Source organism: Alosa pseudoharengus, unplaced genomic scaffold, assembly GCF_046254945.1.
Source record: "Alosa pseudoharengus isolate Yale_2024_CS ecotype anadromous, Long Island Sound unplaced genomic scaffold, YU_APseudo_1.1 YU_APseudo_1.1_scf_8, whole genome shotgun sequence".
Classification (NCBI taxonomy): Eukaryota; Metazoa; Chordata; class Actinopteri; order Clupeiformes; family Clupeidae; genus Alosa; species Alosa pseudoharengus.
The window spans coordinates 33,615,558-33,635,142 of record NW_027468870.1 but is presented as its reverse complement, the minus strand read 5'-3'; the positions used below and the strand labels follow the sequence as shown (position 1 = coordinate 33,635,142).

The 19,585-nt window shown below is 47.7% G+C and overlaps 1 protein-coding gene across 1 annotated transcript in view; it reads left to right on the top strand.

Annotated features, from left to right (window-relative positions):
- Positions 1-9,102: 9,102 nt before the first annotated feature.
- srrm3 (serine/arginine repetitive matrix 3) overlaps positions 9,103-19,585 on the top strand; it is a 35,595-nt gene continuing 25,112 nt past the window's right edge. The window contains exons 1-3 of the mRNA XM_076274986.1: positions 9,103-9,115; positions 9,157-9,265; positions 18,067-18,168. Coding sequence (XP_076131101.1) covers positions 9,103-9,115; positions 9,157-9,265; positions 18,067-18,168 — 224 coding nt within the window. The remainder of the gene's footprint in view (positions 9,116-9,156; positions 9,266-18,066; positions 18,169-19,585) is intronic.

Sequence of the window (19,585 nt, the reverse complement as noted above, 5' to 3'; positions counted from 1 at the left end):
ATCTATCTCTCTCTCTCAGTGTGTGTGTGTGCTTCTGTATTAGAGATTGACTTGGCTGTCTGGACTCACAGAAGTGGCTGGGTGTGTCAGACTCAGCAGCTGCAGCCCCCTCAGCCCCACACCCGCTCTGTGCCAGTAGTAACAGCTCTGCAGGAACGGAGCGTGATCACGTCCCACCCAGAGTGTGAAGCAATGGGCCAATGAGGCGCTCCAAAGCTGGCGAAGACAATGCGTCTTTCATAGCTCCACGGATGGAATCACAAACGGCTCGGCTTTTTTTGTGTGTTTTTCGTGTGCCGGCTCCCGCAATTAAACATCGCTCTTTAAAATGTGACTCACTCGCCCACGTCCTGTGTTTTGGTGTTTGTGCGTGTCGCTCTACAGCATACTGAGATGGCGCCGAGAGTGGTGTGTGTGTGTGTGTGTGTGTGTGTGTGTGTTGCCATTGAAATGCCCCCCGCCCACACCACCTCCACCTCCACCACCACCACCACCACGAGTGCCAATGCAGTAAACAGAAATTGTGAAGGCGAGAACATCACATCTGCCAACAACAGCTGCATTTTAGAGATACCGAACGCAGCTGTCAAAAAACACTCAGCCTAGAGTTCAGCAGTCTACTTAGGGATGGAATTATTTTTTTTTTTGTTATTTTAAAAATTGGTTTCTTCCTCAGGATTATGAATCAGTTTGCATGTCTTTTTACATTTACCCACCCAGCCACCAATTATGGGGAGTGCTTACCAGTCAGGAGTGTGTTTGAGATGGGCTCTCTCCTGGCCAAAGCTTTCTGTCTCCCTGGAGGACTGTAAGCACTGCCAGGCAGGGAAATTAATGACGCTCCTAATTGAATGATGGAAATAAATGGCGAGGAAAACGAAAGAACAGACAGGGCGGTGAGCGAAGGAAAAGAGGGAGAGAGAAAGAGAGAGATAGAGAGAGAGAAAGAAAGCTTCCTGCTCAGAATTGGGCTAATTTTCGAGCGCAGTCTTTTATCTGTTGGCCACGTGCTGCGTTTTGAGACCTGTCAGGTGGGAAGACTGGGAAAGTGGTTGATTGACAGGGCCGTGGGCAGTTTGCAATGGACAAGGAGAGGCTAGTGAGGGAGAGAGAGAGGAAGAGAGAGAGTGGCCTGCCCTGTCCAGTCAGCAGCTGACAGGGAGACAGACACCTGACGGCTCGGAGTCATTGGCAGACAGCACTTTGATTCGCTGTGGCTATCCCTCTCTGGTTTCCCCCAGCAATTAGGGCTTTCCACCGGCTAGCCTACAGCCAGAGCAGAGAGAAGCTCACAGAGGGGAGCCGAGCCGCAGGTTACACACGGCTGCTACAATTCATATGCAAGACACAACGCAATCATTAGTGCAGGAAAAGTGATGCCACCAATTATGTTCGGTTAGTCTCAACATTACTCTCCACAACATTCCATGATATGTGTATTGTTTGTGTTTTTAAGTTTACCCTTTCATTTATTATTCTTTTTTATTATTATTATTACTGCTATTGTTTGTTTTTCTTGTTTTTCGGTAAAGTACTTCTGTTCTATGCTTGAAAAGTGCTATATAAATAAATGTTATTTATTTTTTATCATTATTGTGTACAGGAACACTTGCAGGGTTTGGTGTTTCCTAGTAGGGTAGTGTTGACAGGGTAAGAAAGACTGGGTGTGTATGAGAGTAGGGAAAGTGTATGGCTAATTGTGGTTTCAGGGTCTGGAGTCTCAGATACATAGGAGAACTTTTTAGGCAGTGTTGTCGTACACATGACCACTTCCATGTGCATGTATTCTAATTAGATGATTGTGACAATTGGCCCACTGATGATTAAAGTTATCCTGATTAAAATGGGTTGGCAAATATGAATTGTAAAGTTCCTCAGCAGCGTTGCTGGGGAGTGTTGGCCAGTGTATCATCACCGTAGCACTGCTGAGAGACATGCAGGAGCACCATGGGCGGGTGTAGGTCGGAGCAGTGACCTCTTTGTTGTGCGAGGGCCCGTGGTGATGAATGTGTTTGCCCGTGTTTACTGAACTCGGCTGCTCCTCCATCGCCTCGCTGCAGAAATAAATTACCCAGAATACTCGGATATCTTCTTTTCCCATGTGTTTGGAGAGGCAAAAAAAACAGGGAAACAGAGTGAATGGCCACTTGTTTTGTGATGCAGAGGAAATTGCTTGGGTTTATCGGCGGATGAGGCATTTTTGACCTTGTTTTTCTTCTGTTGAAATGTTCACATGCTCATCCTGCTGTGTGCAAGAGCTAGATAATGCAGGCTTGATAAACCGTTACTCCTGCTCCCTAGCCGTGCTATTGAAAGTGAGATGCCCTTTTTCTGTGCAATTCTATCTGCCATTAAGACATGCCCATGATTTAGAATGACCCAGTCACTCTACAAAACCACTGTACCCTCTGAACAAAATCACAAATGTAGAGGCTTGATCAACTGTATGCATAGAAGCACATGAAAGACTCTATCAAGTGAGACTAAGAGAAATGCAGTCTCCATAAGTTTCCCAATAAAACTGAATTTGGTTCACTTGATACCCCAAAGGCTGAAGATCTGTCTGCTCTCTACCGTTTGCCAATTTCTTTGACACTAATGAAAACGGAGAAGGTTATTTCAAGTTTTTGGTGGGGGGACAGGGATCAGAAAATTCCACAATGCGTGTTCTATTTTCTGAGTTTATCTAACTTCTCTCTCTCTCTTCTTTCTCTTCTTTTTTCATCTCCACTCTCAGGAAGACAGTTGAGAATTGGGGGCGGATTATGTCTATAAAGCGTTCACTTCGCTGTATTGCCCTCCCTTTCAAGAAAAGCAATAAGGCTTAAAATCACTTTAGAGGGCACGGGGGCCCTTTTGGAGAAAAAAAGGGTTCAATTCAGTCAATTCCTTTGGTCCTCTTCAAAATGAACCTGCGCACGCTACCTCTGCACTCTCGCCACAATATAAGTAATGAAAAGATCACAGGTGCGTTTTGTAAAGGTAAAACACATTCCTTTGAAGAAGGCCCCACGTGTAAGATCTGAGAAATTGAAGCTAAAGAAGTAATCACTATTACAGATTGCCTTGGATTACATTTGAGACCCTTTATTCCCGTCCAATCCCAGACGAACCTGAAAACGTGTTCCAGACAAAGATACACCTGAAAGACTCCTCTGCTTTCCTGTTCCCCATCTTTTATTGAGGGTGTGGGTCTTAGACAGAAAGCGTTGTTTCTGTACGGCTAAGTGCAAAAGGCTTGTGAAATGAAATCTGCTCCATATTAATGATGCTTCTCCCAGATTGAGCCCCTGGGCGACCCGCCGTTAATATTTTGTAGTTCTAGCAATGGATGGAAATACTCATTAAACCGGCCCAGCAGAAGAGATATACGGAGGCTTAGACTTTTTTTTTTTTAGACGAATTTGGATATAATAAAATGCAAAATATGAGGCAGCTATATATGTCTTATCTGTGTGTGTGTGTGTGTGTGTGTGTGTGTGTGTGTGTGTGTGTATGTGTGTGTGTGTGTGTGTGTGTGTGTTTGTGTTTTTGTGTTTGTATCTGTGTGTGTCTGTATGTGAAAGTATGTACTATTCCTGGGTTTAATGAAAGGCAAAATATGAGGCAGCTATAATATATTATATTACATATACACATATTATGTGTCTGTATCTGTCTGTGTCTGTGTGTGTGTGTGTGTACGTGTGTGTGTGTGTGTGTGTGTGTGTGTGTGTCTGTGTGTGTGAAAGTATGTACTATTCCTGGGTCTTGTTTATGGCGTGTGTGGTGAGACCTTGCCTGTTACCTGCATAAGACCTGTGGCGAGCAGGAGGAGAGCGAAGGGGAAGACGGTGGAGGCTGTGCGGTGACTCACCACTCTCTCCATCTCGGCGAGCGTGAAAAGCGTGGCCATGAAACTCCATCAACGATGATGGGCTCGGTGGAGGACAGGAGAGATGGAGAAACAGAGAGAGAGAGAGAGAGAGAGGGAGGGAGGGAGCAGTTAAGAGTGGGTGTTTATGGAGGGGAGGGCTGTTTGGAGACCTGCATGGATCCGAGCAAGTAATAATACTCTGCACAGCAGACGTGACAAAATGCGCCCTCTGAAGTACGCAGCCGGAGAAAAAATGCTCGCTGTGGAATGTATTATTGCGGCAATTACTGCGGAACCTCTCAACTCTCACCCCTCCCCAGGATCGGAATTCTCCACATCGCACCACCGTGAGGAGAGGAGTAATTACCCTTTTGACAGCCGCTCTCTCTCTCTCTCTCTCTTTCATTCTCGGCTGTCTCTCTCTCTGTCACACAAGCTCACTCTCTCTTTCTCAGCTCTCCACCTTTCAAAGGCCATGTGAAGAGAAATGTTGGGCTGCAAATGAATGGCCCGGCGGGGCTTTTTCCGCCCTGTCTCATACCTGTCATGGGAACTAGCTGCCTGTTTCCACTCTTTCTTTCTCTCTCTCTCTCTCTCTCTCTCTCTCTCTCTATATATCTATATATCTCTCTCTATCTCTATATATCAGGCTTAGTATCGTGGCTTGTTTTTTATAATCTGTGTGTGCCCCAGTCTGTAAGCATGTCCTCCTACCACTCCATGCAGACACCTGAAGCACACTAGCTCAGCTCCTCCAACACCTCCCTCTCTCTCTCTTACACACACTCTCTCACTCTCTTTTTTCTTTCTCACTCTCTGTTGTTCACGCTATCACTAGCATCACTGCCTCATGTCAGCCTTCACTGAACCTCCACAGAGCAGGTCAGAGGATGCCGTTCCCTCTCTCTCTCTCTCTCTTTCTTCTCGTCTCCCTCTATCCCCCCTTTGTGCCCATCTCTCTGTTCCTTTAGAACACAAACACTGTCTCTCTCCATCTCTCCTTCTTTCTCACTCTTTTTGCTCCATCAGTAGCCTCACGTATAAAGGAGCGGTTTTGGCCTGTTGCTGCTCTTCTATGGAGCAGGTTAGAGGCGGCCATATTAGTCGCTAGCGCATGATGCCAGGTGTGATGATGAAAAGTCTCTTTTTTTATATATATATATTTTTTGGGGCTTTTTATGCCTTTAATTGGATAGGACAGTGGAGATTAACAGGAAGTGAGTGGGAGAGAGAGTCGGGGTGGGATCCGGAAAGGACCACGGGGCGGGAATCGAACCAGGGTCGCCGGCATACGGTGCAGGTGCCCCAGCCAGTTGCGCCACGGCTGGGGCAATGATGATGAAAAGTCTCAAAGTGAGAGTTCCAAAAGTGCGTCATATTTCCTTCTCCTCGTAGCGTGCCTCAGATGCTCCTTGAGGCCTCTCCCCAGACTCTCACTACCCTGCTCCTAACAATCGGCGTGATATATGTCAGCCTGGTGCGGTGCGGGCCGCGGAGAAAGGCAGAGCAAGCAATAAACGGACATCTTTAAAGTGCTCACACCTCCCTCCGTGTGATCACCACCGTGGCTCCCTCGTTAGCTGTCTGTGGAAAGCGAAGTGCAGCGCTGATTAATGCTGGTGTCATCTCATAGAGCTTCAAAAGTGTTAGACAAGCTACATAAAAGTCTGCTTGCAGGGATTGTCACATAGAGGCGGTTGAAAATGCTCTATTATAGTCTTGTTGCTTCTTGAAGTATCTCGCTGTCTGGACCCCCCACTCAGGCCTAATTAAGATGGCCGTGGGAGGCGAGGAAAATCAACCTGCCTCATATCTGCAGTTCAACAGAAGCCCTATGCACATGCAATATGCTGACGATCTGTTGGTTTCTAGCAAATTCTGCTTTCATACTACTCTTTTGTACTGTATACTCTGTATATACAGTATACTACCATATACTACTTTTTTAGTTACAAATGAACACAGCCAGTTCACAAGATTCAGTTTTTCTCCTCCTCTTGCACCTCGTGTCCTGTGTACTGCGTGTCTCCTCCTGTGCCCTGCGTGACCGATAAAAGTTAATTAACGATTGTGGATAATCCAGGTTTTGACTGAAGTGCAGTGGGGGAAAATGCTGTTAAAATCCTTTGTGTGCTGTGAATAGAGAATGAAGACGCCCCTGAAATTAATTGTTATGGAGGCAGTTGTTCTGCTGCCTGGAAAATTGCTTGTTTTTGTTGCCTGAGATGTGGCGTCAGCACAAAATGAGCCCTCGGCAGCAGGGGGACCACAGCCATAGAGATGCACAGACTTAGCCGCATATAATTACTTTGATACCCTTGCAACAAGACATGCTTTCTCAGGGGTACCACAAACAACAAGATTTTATTTCATAAAATAGGCTGAGAGCAGTCAAGAGAGTACTTGTAAATCAAGGAGAGGGAAGTTTAATTCATGTTTTAGTGCAGCTCTGTTGTAGTGGTTTGCTTTTGCTGATAGTTCATTAAAATTGCAGTGCTTTGCTTACTTTTAAGGAGGAACACATTCATTGTGGATAAGAATTGTGGATAATAATTTGCTGTCCATTTACTCTTTTAGAACTGAAACAAGTTGGTTTTAATAGAAGCAATGAACCGATGTAGCATTTTTTTATTAGTATATCAGGCTGTGCTTGTGAATACTGATGTAACTCTACGATAAAATATAACTCTTGTTTTTGAGCAAGAAACACTGAGAATGGTGGGGATGGATTTGATGAATAGACCACCAGTCACTTATTTGCTTAGCATGTAGGAAAACAGATTTCTGCCGCAAGTGAACACAGTCACTTAGACAAGAGTCATGTTGTTTGCATAGACTAATTGAGTTAGTGAGGAGCTATATGGTGGAGCAATGAGCCGTGGCGTCGTAGTGATTATCACGCCGGCGTGACTCGTCTGCTTTAATGAGGGATCGTGGCGTCTGTCCCCAGCCTCAGCGGAGCTTCCGTCGTGGCGGCTGAGCCTCTGAGGTCCACCTCCTCCCCCCTCCCACGGCTGGGCCAGGTGGAGGCCCACGGGCCGTGCAGGTGACATATGGTCTCGCTGGGATGCCTGTGTCGCCGAGGGCAACGCATGGGCTCCGACGCGAATGTGCCAGCCGAGCACGGCTAATTGCCATGCAGCAAGCGATGGATTTCTTCTTCCTTTTCTGAATCGTAGCTGACCGTGCTGCCGCACTGCCCGCTGTGGTGGAAGAGGATGGAGGAATGGTCACACGAGGGGTTACCTCTCTGGGGGCATCTCCTTGGTTGACCTTTAAAATGTTCACTGGAGCAGTGAAGTGAGCTTCATTTGCCTTCTGTTTGTAGATGAGTGTGCTGACACACTGTACCATCGCCGTGTGGTCATGCGCTGACCACTGAGTGAACTGCTGAGTTGCAGTGTGTTGTGTTTGATGACCGGGCCTACAACAAAACAGAAAAATAATAACATTATGTGTCAAAAAATTAAACAGATCTCCAGGTAATCTCCAGATTGACCCTCACCTCTCTCTACCTCACCTCACACACTCTAAATGTGCACACCTGTGCTTGTTTCATTCACATGCCCTGATGACGACTGAATAGTCGAAACACGTTGGCATGTAGCCAGTGATCAATAAAGGCTTTTTTATTTTTAGACAGGAGTACCTGAATTCTTGTGTTTTTTCTTTGAGATTTCCAGGTAAACTCCCATCAGGCCTTGACATAAAAAGCTATTCAAAGTCGTACTGCTGTCTGTAGGCTGTGGTGGACACAATCTTTTGGCGTACATTGATGATGCAAGTCACAGGCTTTCAAACTGGCAATTTGCAGAATAATGTATGCAGCAATGATATGGCCTGCTTCCCTGCCACCTGTTCAAGTGCCAAGCAGCATGACCTTGCAGAGCCCATTTACTAGCACTGAGACTCAGATCGTCTCCACCAGTAAACAGCTCATTAACACTCGCACATTGTTTTAAGCGTCCGCCTCCACTGTAGATACTTATGAACAGGTTTAATTGTTCTTGCACTTAACGAGCAGGCTATGCGAGACTGTTACAGCACGGTGTGTAATGTCACAGTTGATTGCGGTGAGTAAAATAGTCCTAAACCCAAGGCATTGCTGACAGTGGCATTGATTAAGCGACGGGTGGGGTTTTATTCAAGTCCTCGCAATGAAAAATGAGCCTATTAGTCCTGCACTGTTCTGGGTGGTGCACAAGGGAGGTGAAAGCACATTTTTGGGGTCTGGTAGCACCAGCCCCAGCTACTCTCCACAGCGCAGTCAAAAGCTCTCCCTCGGCACGGCATCCTCACAATGTCATTTCTTTTCTCTCTCTGTAATTTCACATTTGTATTCACTAACATGTGTGATTTGTAAGTGCAGATGGAATTGTTTTGGTCTCTTTTTTCTCGTAAGCGTTGCGTCAGTGTGCTGATAAGCAGCGCTAGCCCAGGGTTACGTGCTATTTGGCTTCATTTTGTTTGACGCCAGCCTGAGCATATTCATACAGCGTGAGTAATCTGTGGATGTTGATGTTCTCTTGTCACACACACGCACACACACACACACACCCCGCTTGCTCTTCTTAAGTCACATTGCCGCTGACGCGTCCAAAAGAGAGGACTCTGGGGTAGCTGCTGGTGGTGGTGGTTACGTGTTGCAGCGTTTGCCTGCCATCCAAAATATCTCCGCACTTGGCGCGCTTAAGAGCAAAACAGTCGACGACGTCCTCCCATCCACAACCATCAGTGTCAGTGTCAGGGAGCTCACATCAGTGGCAGCACCTCACGGCGGTACAGTTTGCATCACAAGAGATTTCGGGAGAGCTAGCAGAGCTGCTTGTGTTTTTATTTCCCTCTACCTCTGTGTCTGGCTTGTGCTTTGTTTATTGTTTATGGGAGAGGAGACTTAAACTTCCTTCTGCCGAGGAGTCCCCCTGCATTGGCTCTGACTGAAAGGATGTGTGTATAATCCTGTATGTTTTCAGTATGTCAATATGAGTCCTTTGAGTGCACTAATGGCATTATACGGAAAACTAGAAAGAAAGTCGATATGTCAACTCACCAGTATTAACCTTTGCTATCCCACTCTCTCTCTCTCTCTCTCCCTCTCCTTCTGTCTCTCCATCTCTCTGTGTCCCTGCAGTGTGCCGTGGCCATGTACGATGGGGCGCGGGTGCCTTCCCCTCAGGACGCCAACGGCTTCCCTCAGCAGCCGGGGGTCTCGGCGGTGCGGCCCAAGTCCGACGCGGAGCCCGAGAATGAGGAGGATGGGTCAGCGGTGGGAGTGGGGGCAGGGGCGGGGGCGCGGACAGCGGAGCCCGTGCTGGTGAAGCAGGCCCACCGCGAGATCCTGGACCACGAGCGCAAGCGGCGGGTGGAGCTGAAATGCATGGAGCTGCAGGAGATGATGGAGGAGCAAGGGTGAGACTGCAGCACTACAGCAAACCCATACAGAGAGAGAGAGTGAGACAGACAGAGAGAGAGAGAGAGAGAGAGAGAGAGAGAGAGAGAGAGACTCGTTGACTTTTAAGTTTCCGTTATTATCAGTCACAAAGAAACCAACATGAAGTCAAAACAAAGAGAAAGAGAGAGGGAGAGAGATAGAGAGAGAGAGAGGAGAGATGGGCAGAGAGAGAAGGGGGATATTAAAGGTTAGGTAAAGACAGAGAAGGGTGAGGTATTCAATGTAAGGTGGTTATCTCTTTGGTAAGATAATATGATATGGTTTTGTGTCGCCAAACAAGCGAGCTCGCTAACATTCTCTCTTAGACCAACAGGAGTGTCAGGCAGTGTGCAGATAGCTCATCTGTTTGAGCTTTTGAAATGTCTCTGCCCACACAGTAGGCAGCCAGCTAAACACAGAACACTCTCACAGAGAAGGTTTGACATTAAAGCCTTGTTAGTCGGGTTTCTGCTTTTTCTCTCTCTCATAAATGTGTTTATAGTGCGGATTTATTTGGTGCTCATTAGAGCTCCTCTGTTTTTATGGACACCAACAAAAGACACAGTTTCTCTCCCTGAGTGAAAAAACAAAAAGACAGTCACTGAAGGACACGTCCCCCCAACCCCCCCCCCCCCCACCCCCCCGCTACTTCTCCTTTTCCCTCCTTCATTAGCATTTCCTCCCGTAACGCTAAATCGGTGGATGTGGCTGCTGCTGCCGCTGCGGTGGCTCAGGGCGGATTTGTGCCGTGACTGGCGTCGGCGCTAATCCCCCTCGCTCGCAGACATGGACGGGCGCTGATCCGCTCAGGCTCCGAGCTGAGCGACTCAAAGTGTGTTTGAGGGGAAGCGGGAGGCTAGCCGTGACGCTAATTAATGGCGAGCCGGGTGACCTTGCGTCGGTGCAGCAAGGGCTGCAGAGTCCCAAGTTTCTGGCAAGCGAGAGAATCTCGTAAACACAAACACTATCAGTTGAACTGAGCGCCATATCAAGCCAGTGATGTCAGTTTCATTTTTTATCAGCACTGATTACTGCAGAGGTGAAATAATCTGTCACGCGTATGGATATCTCGTAAACAATGTCAATGTCAAACAGTCATTAGCATGAGCAGCAATACTTATTTGTGGTTAGTTGTTTGCCTTTTTAAAGTAATTTTATTTTTTTAAGAAAATTAAGAGAACTCGCAGTTGATCATTGTCAGACTCAACCATGTAGATTTCTCAGGAGTGAAAACTGAGATGAATATGAGATGAGAAAAAGTCCACCATCTCTCCCTGGTCTGCGACTAGTTCTCATGTTTGGTTCGGAGATATAAATACGACATAAAGAGCTCCCATCTTGAATGTCCCTTTGCGCTCTGGGGCCTCTTCCCTGCGGCACATTCCTCACACAGACCGATAGCCACATCCTTCAGTGCACACGTGTCTCTCTCCCATCCCTCTCCCTGCTGCTCCAGCTGTTCCGGCCTCGTCCTTACCTTCATCACTGTCCTCCGTGGGTCCAGAGCAGGAGGGCCGTCCAGCCGTGCTTCCCTCTCCGTGACGTGAATAACTCCGCTGCCTGTCTGCTGCATTCGGCGGCACCAGAGTGGACTAGTCCTGATTAGGTCTCCGCAGTAATGGCCGACAGATTGATGGACCCGATAGCGGAGGCTGGACGAAGAGAAACGGGGAGGCCAGCAGTGCCATCTGCCAGGGCCGCTTCCTCCGCGTGGGCTAATTGCCCCCCGCCCCACCCCCGATTTGAGAGTGATGTAAAGGCACCATATGCCTGGTGCAGGATGGCAGTGGAGGCTAGGGGGTCGGTAATGAGGACGGAGAGAGAGAGAGAGAGAGAGAGATGGATGGATGGATGTGGAGTCTCGGAGTCACAGTGAGTTTTTTACCTGTAAGGTTGGGCGGAAGACAAACTCAATACTCAAGATGTTGTTTTGGGAAATTAGTTCAGGGGAGGGGGGGGGGGGGGTGTGATCAACTTGGAAACAGGTCAGTTGCATGTAACTACTATATGTTTTTTTTTGTCTGCCTAATTTGGCCAAGACTAGATAATAGAGGAGGTAGGCCAAAGGTTTAAGGGATCTGTGTGTGGGGCGGGTGGGTGGGTGAAAGGCATTAGCATGAATTAAAAGGACTGCTGTAGGCTTTCTCCATCTGCTGTGGATTTAAAGGCTCCATGCTAGTCCTGGGGCTGTGCTCGTTTACAAAGGCTCCAGCAGGCAGGAGTAGCAGAGCCTAGAGCAGGCAACAGGGAAACATTTTGTTGACAAAAAAGGTAGAGTATTGTATATATTCAAATCATACAAAAAGATTATGCAGAGAAACACCCTGTGGACCATATCTGGGAGTCATATATTCATGCACAGTGTTCAACCTCTCATAGCCACAACACACACACATACAAACTGACAAAAAGAGATTGAGAGAGAGAGAGAGAAAAGAAAAAGAAAAACACAAAAGTGTGCCCACACTGAGAACAGAAAGACACACACACAAAGTGAACAGCAAAGAAACACACTCATAAACAAGCTTCAGTGAGAAAGAGAGAGATAGAGAACAGAAAAAGAAAAGCACAAAAGTGTACCCACACTGAGAACAGAAATACACACACAGTCAGAAACAAACTTCAGAGAAAGAGAGAGAGAGAGAGAGAAGGAACGGGCACAGGTGTAATTGTCTACCAAGAGCGCCGTCGCCTCAATTGGGGAGCCAGAGCTGAGGCAATTGAAACAATCTGCTTGTTAAGCTCCCACCGAGCCTGATTGCCAACAAGCCCCCCTCCACTGACCCCTCCACTCGGCCTCTCCTCCTGCAGGTCCGCCCCCACTCACAGCAGTCAACAGTCCCCCTCCAAAAGCTGTCCCTCTCCATTACAGGGCCCTATTTTGGAGCGAGAGGAAGGACACATGGTACTCAGCAGAAAGGGCTGAACAGTGGATGCCTATTAGAATCAGCATTGGGCCATACTGTAGCTATGGGAAACGTGACGCTGGTGAGGGGGTGCTCCTTCTATTAGGCCTAGCACAGGCAGTACACTAGCACAGGCAGTACAAACAGCAGTTACATGCATGAGAAGGAGACATGCTAGCAACAACGGTTACATTATGGCAGGAACATGGAAGGGAATAATGTTAAGCTAGTAAATAGATTTTGTCTAGTTCTTAAATTAGCTTTAGTTAGACATTACTCATCAATCAAGTTAGGGCCCCATAGTGTTTCTCAACTAATTTGGGAATAGGTACCTCAGAGTTAATGCCTCATATTGACGTACCAGTGGCAGAGGCTGCTGTGCATAGAGGCTGGTGTGTTGCATCCTCCATCTGTGGGAGTAGTAGGAAATTCAGTGTTTGGCTTAAGGGCAATTTGCAGCCTGGCTCAAACCCAGAGCCCTTTCCATACCAGGACAAGACCCCTCCACACTGAGTCACTGCCTCCTCCTCCTCATCTGCAGAGGACCAGAGGAAGAGTTCATATGTATAAAACATGAGCCTTGTTAAGCACTTCACGGAAGATTTTGTCTGTTTTTAAAGAATTATCTCATGCCGTCTCAGAGCCTCCTAATTCTGAACCCCTTTAGCACTTTTCATCTCCGATTTTTTTTTCTTCAGGCAGATGATTTTAGAGTAGCAGGAGACGTCTCTCCTCTTTCCTGATGCAGCTGCCGAGCGCTCCAGTATTGTGCCGAGCACAGCGCTTTGCTCTCCCTCTCCCTCTTTCTCTTCCTCTCCCTCTTCCTCTCCCTCTCCCTCTCCCTCTCCCTCTCCCTCTTTCTCTCCCTCTTCCTCCCCTCTGAAGTCTCCACCGTGTTCACCGCGTAGACTCGATGCATTATTCAGCCTTTCAGCCCCTTTCTCCAGCTGCCGCTACGCAACTACCATTCAGCCGTTTCGCACTGCTGTGCCCCCTTTACATACATTTGCGCGCCGCGAGGCGTAAACAAGTTGAAAAAGTGACTCTCGTTCGCCTCTCTGTTTATTTCGCTCTCCTCCCCCTCGGGCCCCCGTTTCTGCTCTAACGATGTTTCCTTCGCCACACCATGCGCACGACATCCATGCAGTATTCAGCGGACGACACCGCACCACACACATGTGCCATTGCGAGGGGGCAGTGCACAGACACTATATTATTACAGTAAAGGGGCTTAATCAGAAGTGGTGTCTGTTCGATCAATAGCCCCGTCGGTGCAGGAGGGGAGTAGAGGGTGGCGGGGCAATTAATGGCCCACAGGCTGCTGTTAATGGAGGCTGCCTCTGACTCCTCACGGTTTTGTGTCTGATTGGTTCAATCAGCCGTGTAATCAGAATTGTGTGGATGTGTGTGTGAGAGAGAATGTGTACATACTATATGTGTGTGTGTGTGTACAGTATATGTGTGTGTGTTTGTGTTTGTGTGTGCGACTGTGCGTGTGTGTGTGTGTCTGTGTATGTGTGTGTGTGTGTTTGTATTTGTGTGTGTGTGTGTGTATGCATGTGCGCGTGTTACAGTTTCAGGTTTAGGAACCAACTTTTCAAGCTGGCTGCTGATGCTGCAGTGTTGTGTGTGAGTGCATGGGGCTGGGCCAGTCTCTCCAAATGAGCTGCGCTGATGCTCCAGGTGCTTATTGAGCTACGGTACCTGCAAAAGTGCTGAGCACTGCTCTCCCCTCACTGCCCTCTCCATTAATACTCATTCAGCCCTCAAACAGAACAGAAAGGCCATTCGTCGGGCGTGGAGGCCCCTAAACACTGACCATAGCACTTTCCCCCCCTACACATCACGCTGCCACTGCAGTCCTCGGTAGCCCCTCCACCCCACACACACTCCACCCCACACACACACTCCACCCCACACACACACTCCACCCCACACACACACACACACTCCACCCCACACACACACACACTCCACCCCACACACACACACACTTTACCCCACCTCAGTTAAATGTACAGGGCGATGCCGTCGCGCCGAGCCGTTAACGTGTCACATGGGCAATCAATACTCCGGCAGCAGCTCGTAGCTCTTCAGTATTAATGGGTTCGGTTTCTCAAAATTGACTTTCAATTCCTCATTTGAGGGAACATGCGTTTGGGGAGATCATTTGTCAGGCCGCCGCGGAGCGGGACTGTGAAGGATTACTTGGGGCATCCAGCAGCCGGACGCAGTCAGTGGAGACGGACAGTGTTGTTCATGGGTAGTTTAAGGTCAGGCCTGCTGGGTTGAGACTGAGGAAACGGAATCTGAAAATGGAATATCAGGTCGGGGTTCGGCTGATGCGTTTAGTATCCATGGTCACAGCTCTACGCTGAATGGAACGGAAACAGGGGGCTTAGTCTGAGCCTCTTGTGAGCTCTGTTACCCTTTCTTCTGATATTTTTGCTAGCCTATCTCTTTTAGCACAGAGTGCTTATCTCTTATGCACCCCCCCCCCCCAACAAAAGACGGAGCTCATCGGAGGCATCCTGTGCTGTGGCAGATTGCGAAAAACCGCATGCAGCAGCAAAGCAGCGCTGGTTTGTCCCCAGGTGACCGCTGTACCCTCCGACCGTCATGCCGACCCAGCGTCCATCCACACCCACGGGGACAGGATGTCCGAGGGCCGGCCTCTCTGCGGGTCTCAGGGCTATCTACAAAGGCGCAGGGTGTCCACGGCTTTTGATCTTTTGACTTGATGGTCTGGCAGGTCTCTCGGAGATAACAGTCCAAGCTGATAGATGTGGCCGAAGAGCCATTCCCATTTGCCGCACGGCCACTATCATATCTGTACCATCTTGTGTGCAGTGAGGACTCACTGCCATTTCATTTCTCCAGCCCTAAAAGTGAACAGTTTATCTGATTTTAATAGCAGTATTAGAGCAAGATTGAGGCTCCTCTTGAAGTCCTATAACAGAGGTAACCAGTTGGGTACTCATACAACGACTAGACAATCTCCGTTTTTATAGCATCTCGCTGTGACTCAGTCACATCACAGAATGGAGCCGCAAAAGAGGCACACTTAGGGGCCTGGTGCGTACTGGGCTCATTAGTGTGAAGACCTGTGGGCTGGCTCTGCACTCGCCGTGGCGGGCTGTAAATGAAACAGGATGTGTCGCTGAAGAAGAACAGCTCGTGGACAGCTGCTAGGGTTTGAAATTGCATTACAGCAGGAGCAGGGGGTGTCACACTGGGCCCCAACGGCCCCACAACACAAAAATAAAGAGGGAGAGAGTTTCAGCACCGTGGGTCAGTGGACAGCTCCGAGCAGACAGCTGGGTGCCATGAGCAGGGAAATAAATTATCTGCAGTAAAATGACACTCGTGTCGCCGCGATGAGAAATATTTTAGGCCCGAATAGAAAAGGGATGTTTTTGTCATGCTAAATGATGCATTAAAAATTTAATTGCTGCTAGATATTTTTCTCTATTTTCTCCCTCAATTTAACAAGGAGTTCATCAGATTTATTAATAATAATGCTAAAGTAGCCTCTAAGGCTCTCAACTACTCTTGGGTTTGACTTTACCACCAGCTCAAGAACAATATTTAGTATTCAAAGGAACACGCTTCACAGGTCCTAATTAGACTGAGGCAGATATCTTTAGCAGCTATAGTTTCCCCCTCAATATAAGCTGTGTATGTGTGGCCTTGCGGTGTGTGTGTATTAGTTAACTTAAGGGTGTGTATGTGTGTGTGTGTGACATTGAGGGTGTGTATGTGTGTGTGACCTTAAGGGTGTGTGTGTGTGTGTGTGTGTGTGTGTGTGTGTGTGTGTGTGTGTGTGTGTGTGTGTGTGTGACCTTAAGGGTGTGTGTGTGTGTGTGTGTGTGTGTGTGTCCTTAAGGATGTGCTTTACCCACCCAGCTGGGCTGTTCCCAGATCAGCCAGCGGTATTCGTTGGCACCCCTCCAGCAGGTAAACTGCTCGGACCCTGTGACTCCAGGTCAGGTGCTTCTGTTCTCCCTTCTTGGAATGAAAGGGATGACGATGCATTGTGTTCGTGCTGTGTGTACTGTGCTCACCTGAGAAACTACTTTGGCTCCTTTATCTGATGCAGCCCGAAGCGCACAATGACATGAAGAGCAAACTGTTGTTCTTTTGACAAGCCCTTAGAAATAATTGTGTTCTCCAGGGAACCTGTACCTTAACTTGAAGAGGGGTGGCTGCACTATAGAGGAATACAGATAGAGTTGTGTGCCTCTGTGTGTATCTCTGTGTGTGTGTGTGTGTGTGTGTGTGTGTGTGTGTGTGTGTATGTGTGTGTGTGTGTGTGTGTATGTGTGTTTGTGTGTGTATGCATATGTGTGTGTGTGTGTGTGTTTGCATTGGAGCATTGGGGCATGCCTTCTGAAACCTCAGCTATCAGTGGCTGCAGTCACGTCTAAATTACGCGGTACACTGTAAACACGCTCCACATATGTTCCAGCTCCACAACCCCCCCACCACACCCCACACCACCCCATCCGCTCTCGGTCACGCCGCTAAACGAACACGCCGCGGCCGTCACAGCGTTTCTCCTTCCCCCGGCGGGATGTCGGGCACTGACACGCCTTGCGCGTGCCCATGTTTTGACGGACGCCGACGAGTCTGGCGGAGGAGATAGCAGCGGCGCTGATATATAGAGTGACTGGCCTCGCCTGCCCGCCAGCCCGGGCCGCATTCTTCATGCTCCGCTGCACTCCAGTCTCCATCCTCCCTCTCCCACCTCCACCCTCCCCTGCTCCAGTCTCCATCCTCCCTCTCCCACCTCCACCCTCCCCTGCCCGGGTTTGTCTTTGCAGCGCTGAGACGTCCACACGCTCAGCTTTATAGCGCTGTATACGGAGCTTATCCTGTAGGAAGGGTAGTGGTCATAGTAACGGCTAGTTAGAGCTAAACAAACAGGTGAATTCATTAGGGGAACGTGAACTATTTTCTTGAACAAGTTCCACAGTTCCACAGTTGAATTTAATAATTGTGTAACTTGAATACATTAATATGTGAACTATGTTGTTCATTAAGAAAGGACTATATTTGTATATTGTATTCACCATCTGTGGTACAGGAAAATGTTAGTCTGAAGGGTGAGTGGTAGAGCAGAAATCACAGGTGAATTCATTAAGACTATGTGAACATACTCATTAAACAAGAATATTTGAACATACTCATTAAACAAGAATATGTGAACATACTCATTAAACAAGAATAATGTGAACTATATTCATTAAACAAGAATAATGTAAACTATATTCATTAAGCAAGAAAATGCGACCTATATTCATTATGCAGGAATACAGTATGTGAGCTATACCCATTAAGTAAGAATATGTGGATTATGTTGTTCATTAAACAAGAATACTGTATGTTAACTGTATTCATTAAGTAAGGAATTATGTTTAATAGGTATATGAGATGGCGTCTGAGTCTCTGAGATGGCAGTGGAAATGTGGATGGAAGTGGCGTGTGTTTAAAACGAGTGCGTGTTTGCACAATGTGTCTGTGTGCGCTGCATATTTGTGTACGACACGAGTGCCTGCGATCTTTGCTCTGCGGCGGATTCCTTGTGCGCCCCCTCCCAAAGCAAACTGACTCTAATCTCTTCCGATATTATCTGAAATCCCTCATCGCATGCTGAGAGGATCGGATAAAGCATGCTAGCTCGGATAGGATTTATCAAACAAACATACAAATGCTCTTAAACCTGCTGACTACGACCCATACTGTTTGAGTATATTTGAGAGCATTAACGCACTTTCCACACAACAAGTGTCTACTATGTACTGTTATTCAGTGCTTCTGAATGCGGTTTGTCTCTGTGTTTTAGTGAAGGTTGTAATGCTTCTCTTCCACAGGTACTCAGAGGAGGAAGTCAGGCAGAAGGTGGGCACCTTCCGGCAGATGCTGATGGAGAAGGAGGGGGTGATCACCAGAGAAGGCTCCCACGCACAGCCACCGTAAGCCACACTCACAAAGGGTGTCCATATGTGTGTGTGTGTGTGTGTGTGTGTGTGTGTGTGTGTGTGTGTGTGTGTGTGTGTGTGTGTGTCACACGTCACACACATCAGTCATCCCATATGCTCGCTACAGGGGTGTGTGAGTGTGATTTACGGCGTTTCCCAATAGGCCATGATGATTGGCCTCATGATTGTGATGGATCGATCCTGGACACAGAGCTCATTAGTAGGCAATGTGCTCTAAGCCTGAGAGAGAGAGAGGGAGGGAGGGGAGAGAGAGAGAGAGGGAGGGGAGAGACAGAAGGGGTAGGGGGAGAGAGAGAGAGAGAGAGAGGTGACTTATGACTGAGGAACAGTCTACCTATCTACATTGACATTTCAGGGGATTTTTTGTTTTTCTTATTGCTTTGTTATCAGAGCATGTCCACAATACCAAATAAATGATGTATGTTAGTATGTGTGAGCCAAAGGCTGTTATGATTAGAGTTTGAAGGAGATATTTGTCTCTGTAAAGTTGATGGGTTGGTTGGGTGTGTTGGTTTGGCACGTTTGCATGTTTTCCACGTTTTGCAATTAGCCCCTAATGTTTGAAAATTCATGGCAAGTTGATGGTTTCCTCCTCCTGCTCTCCCTTGTCTCAAGGCACTCTCTTCCTCACACTCTTCCTCACACCATACCCCCCACACACATATGCACGCACATACCCTCTCCTTAACACATACTCTGCATCCCACACACACACACACACCAGGGCTGTGCATTGATATCTAAATACCACTTGCGCAATATATCGTATCGCCACTGCTGCCAAATATCAATATTTTTTATTAAAACATTAGGCTGCGCAAACATGTCTACACCGCTGACTATTGCTTGTCTGGAAAATCCAGACCCAAATCCGAAAGACTAAGGGTCTGGCTACGAGTAATGAAAATGGCCCAACTAGAGGGGCGGCACCAAGCATGCATTTGAAAATATCCCTGCACGCTATTGGATAACACTACGACCAATGTTTATGGACTTTGACATGGCAGCGCTGTCGTCATCTGTTTAGTTTGCCTCTGGCCCGCCTATATCAGATACACCGATATGATTGGTGCAGCTCAGCTCCAACGGAATGGTAATGAGCATCATTACTCATCGCCAGAGTGACTCGCTGAGCAAATTCAATTTGTGCTCTCGCGAGAAGTCTGGATTTCCAGAGTAGATCTATTGGGATATTTTTGGATTATTTGTCTGCTGAATTATCAGTATCATGTGCTCTACATATGACACATGCTGCCCAGGTGCTAACTGTACACAGCAAGTTGGGTTTCCAGCTCCAGTTTGACATTTCCGGTAAAAAGTATAATGTGTATCATATCGCAGTATATTGGTATGTATTGTATCGTGAGTGACCCATGTATCATGATGTGTA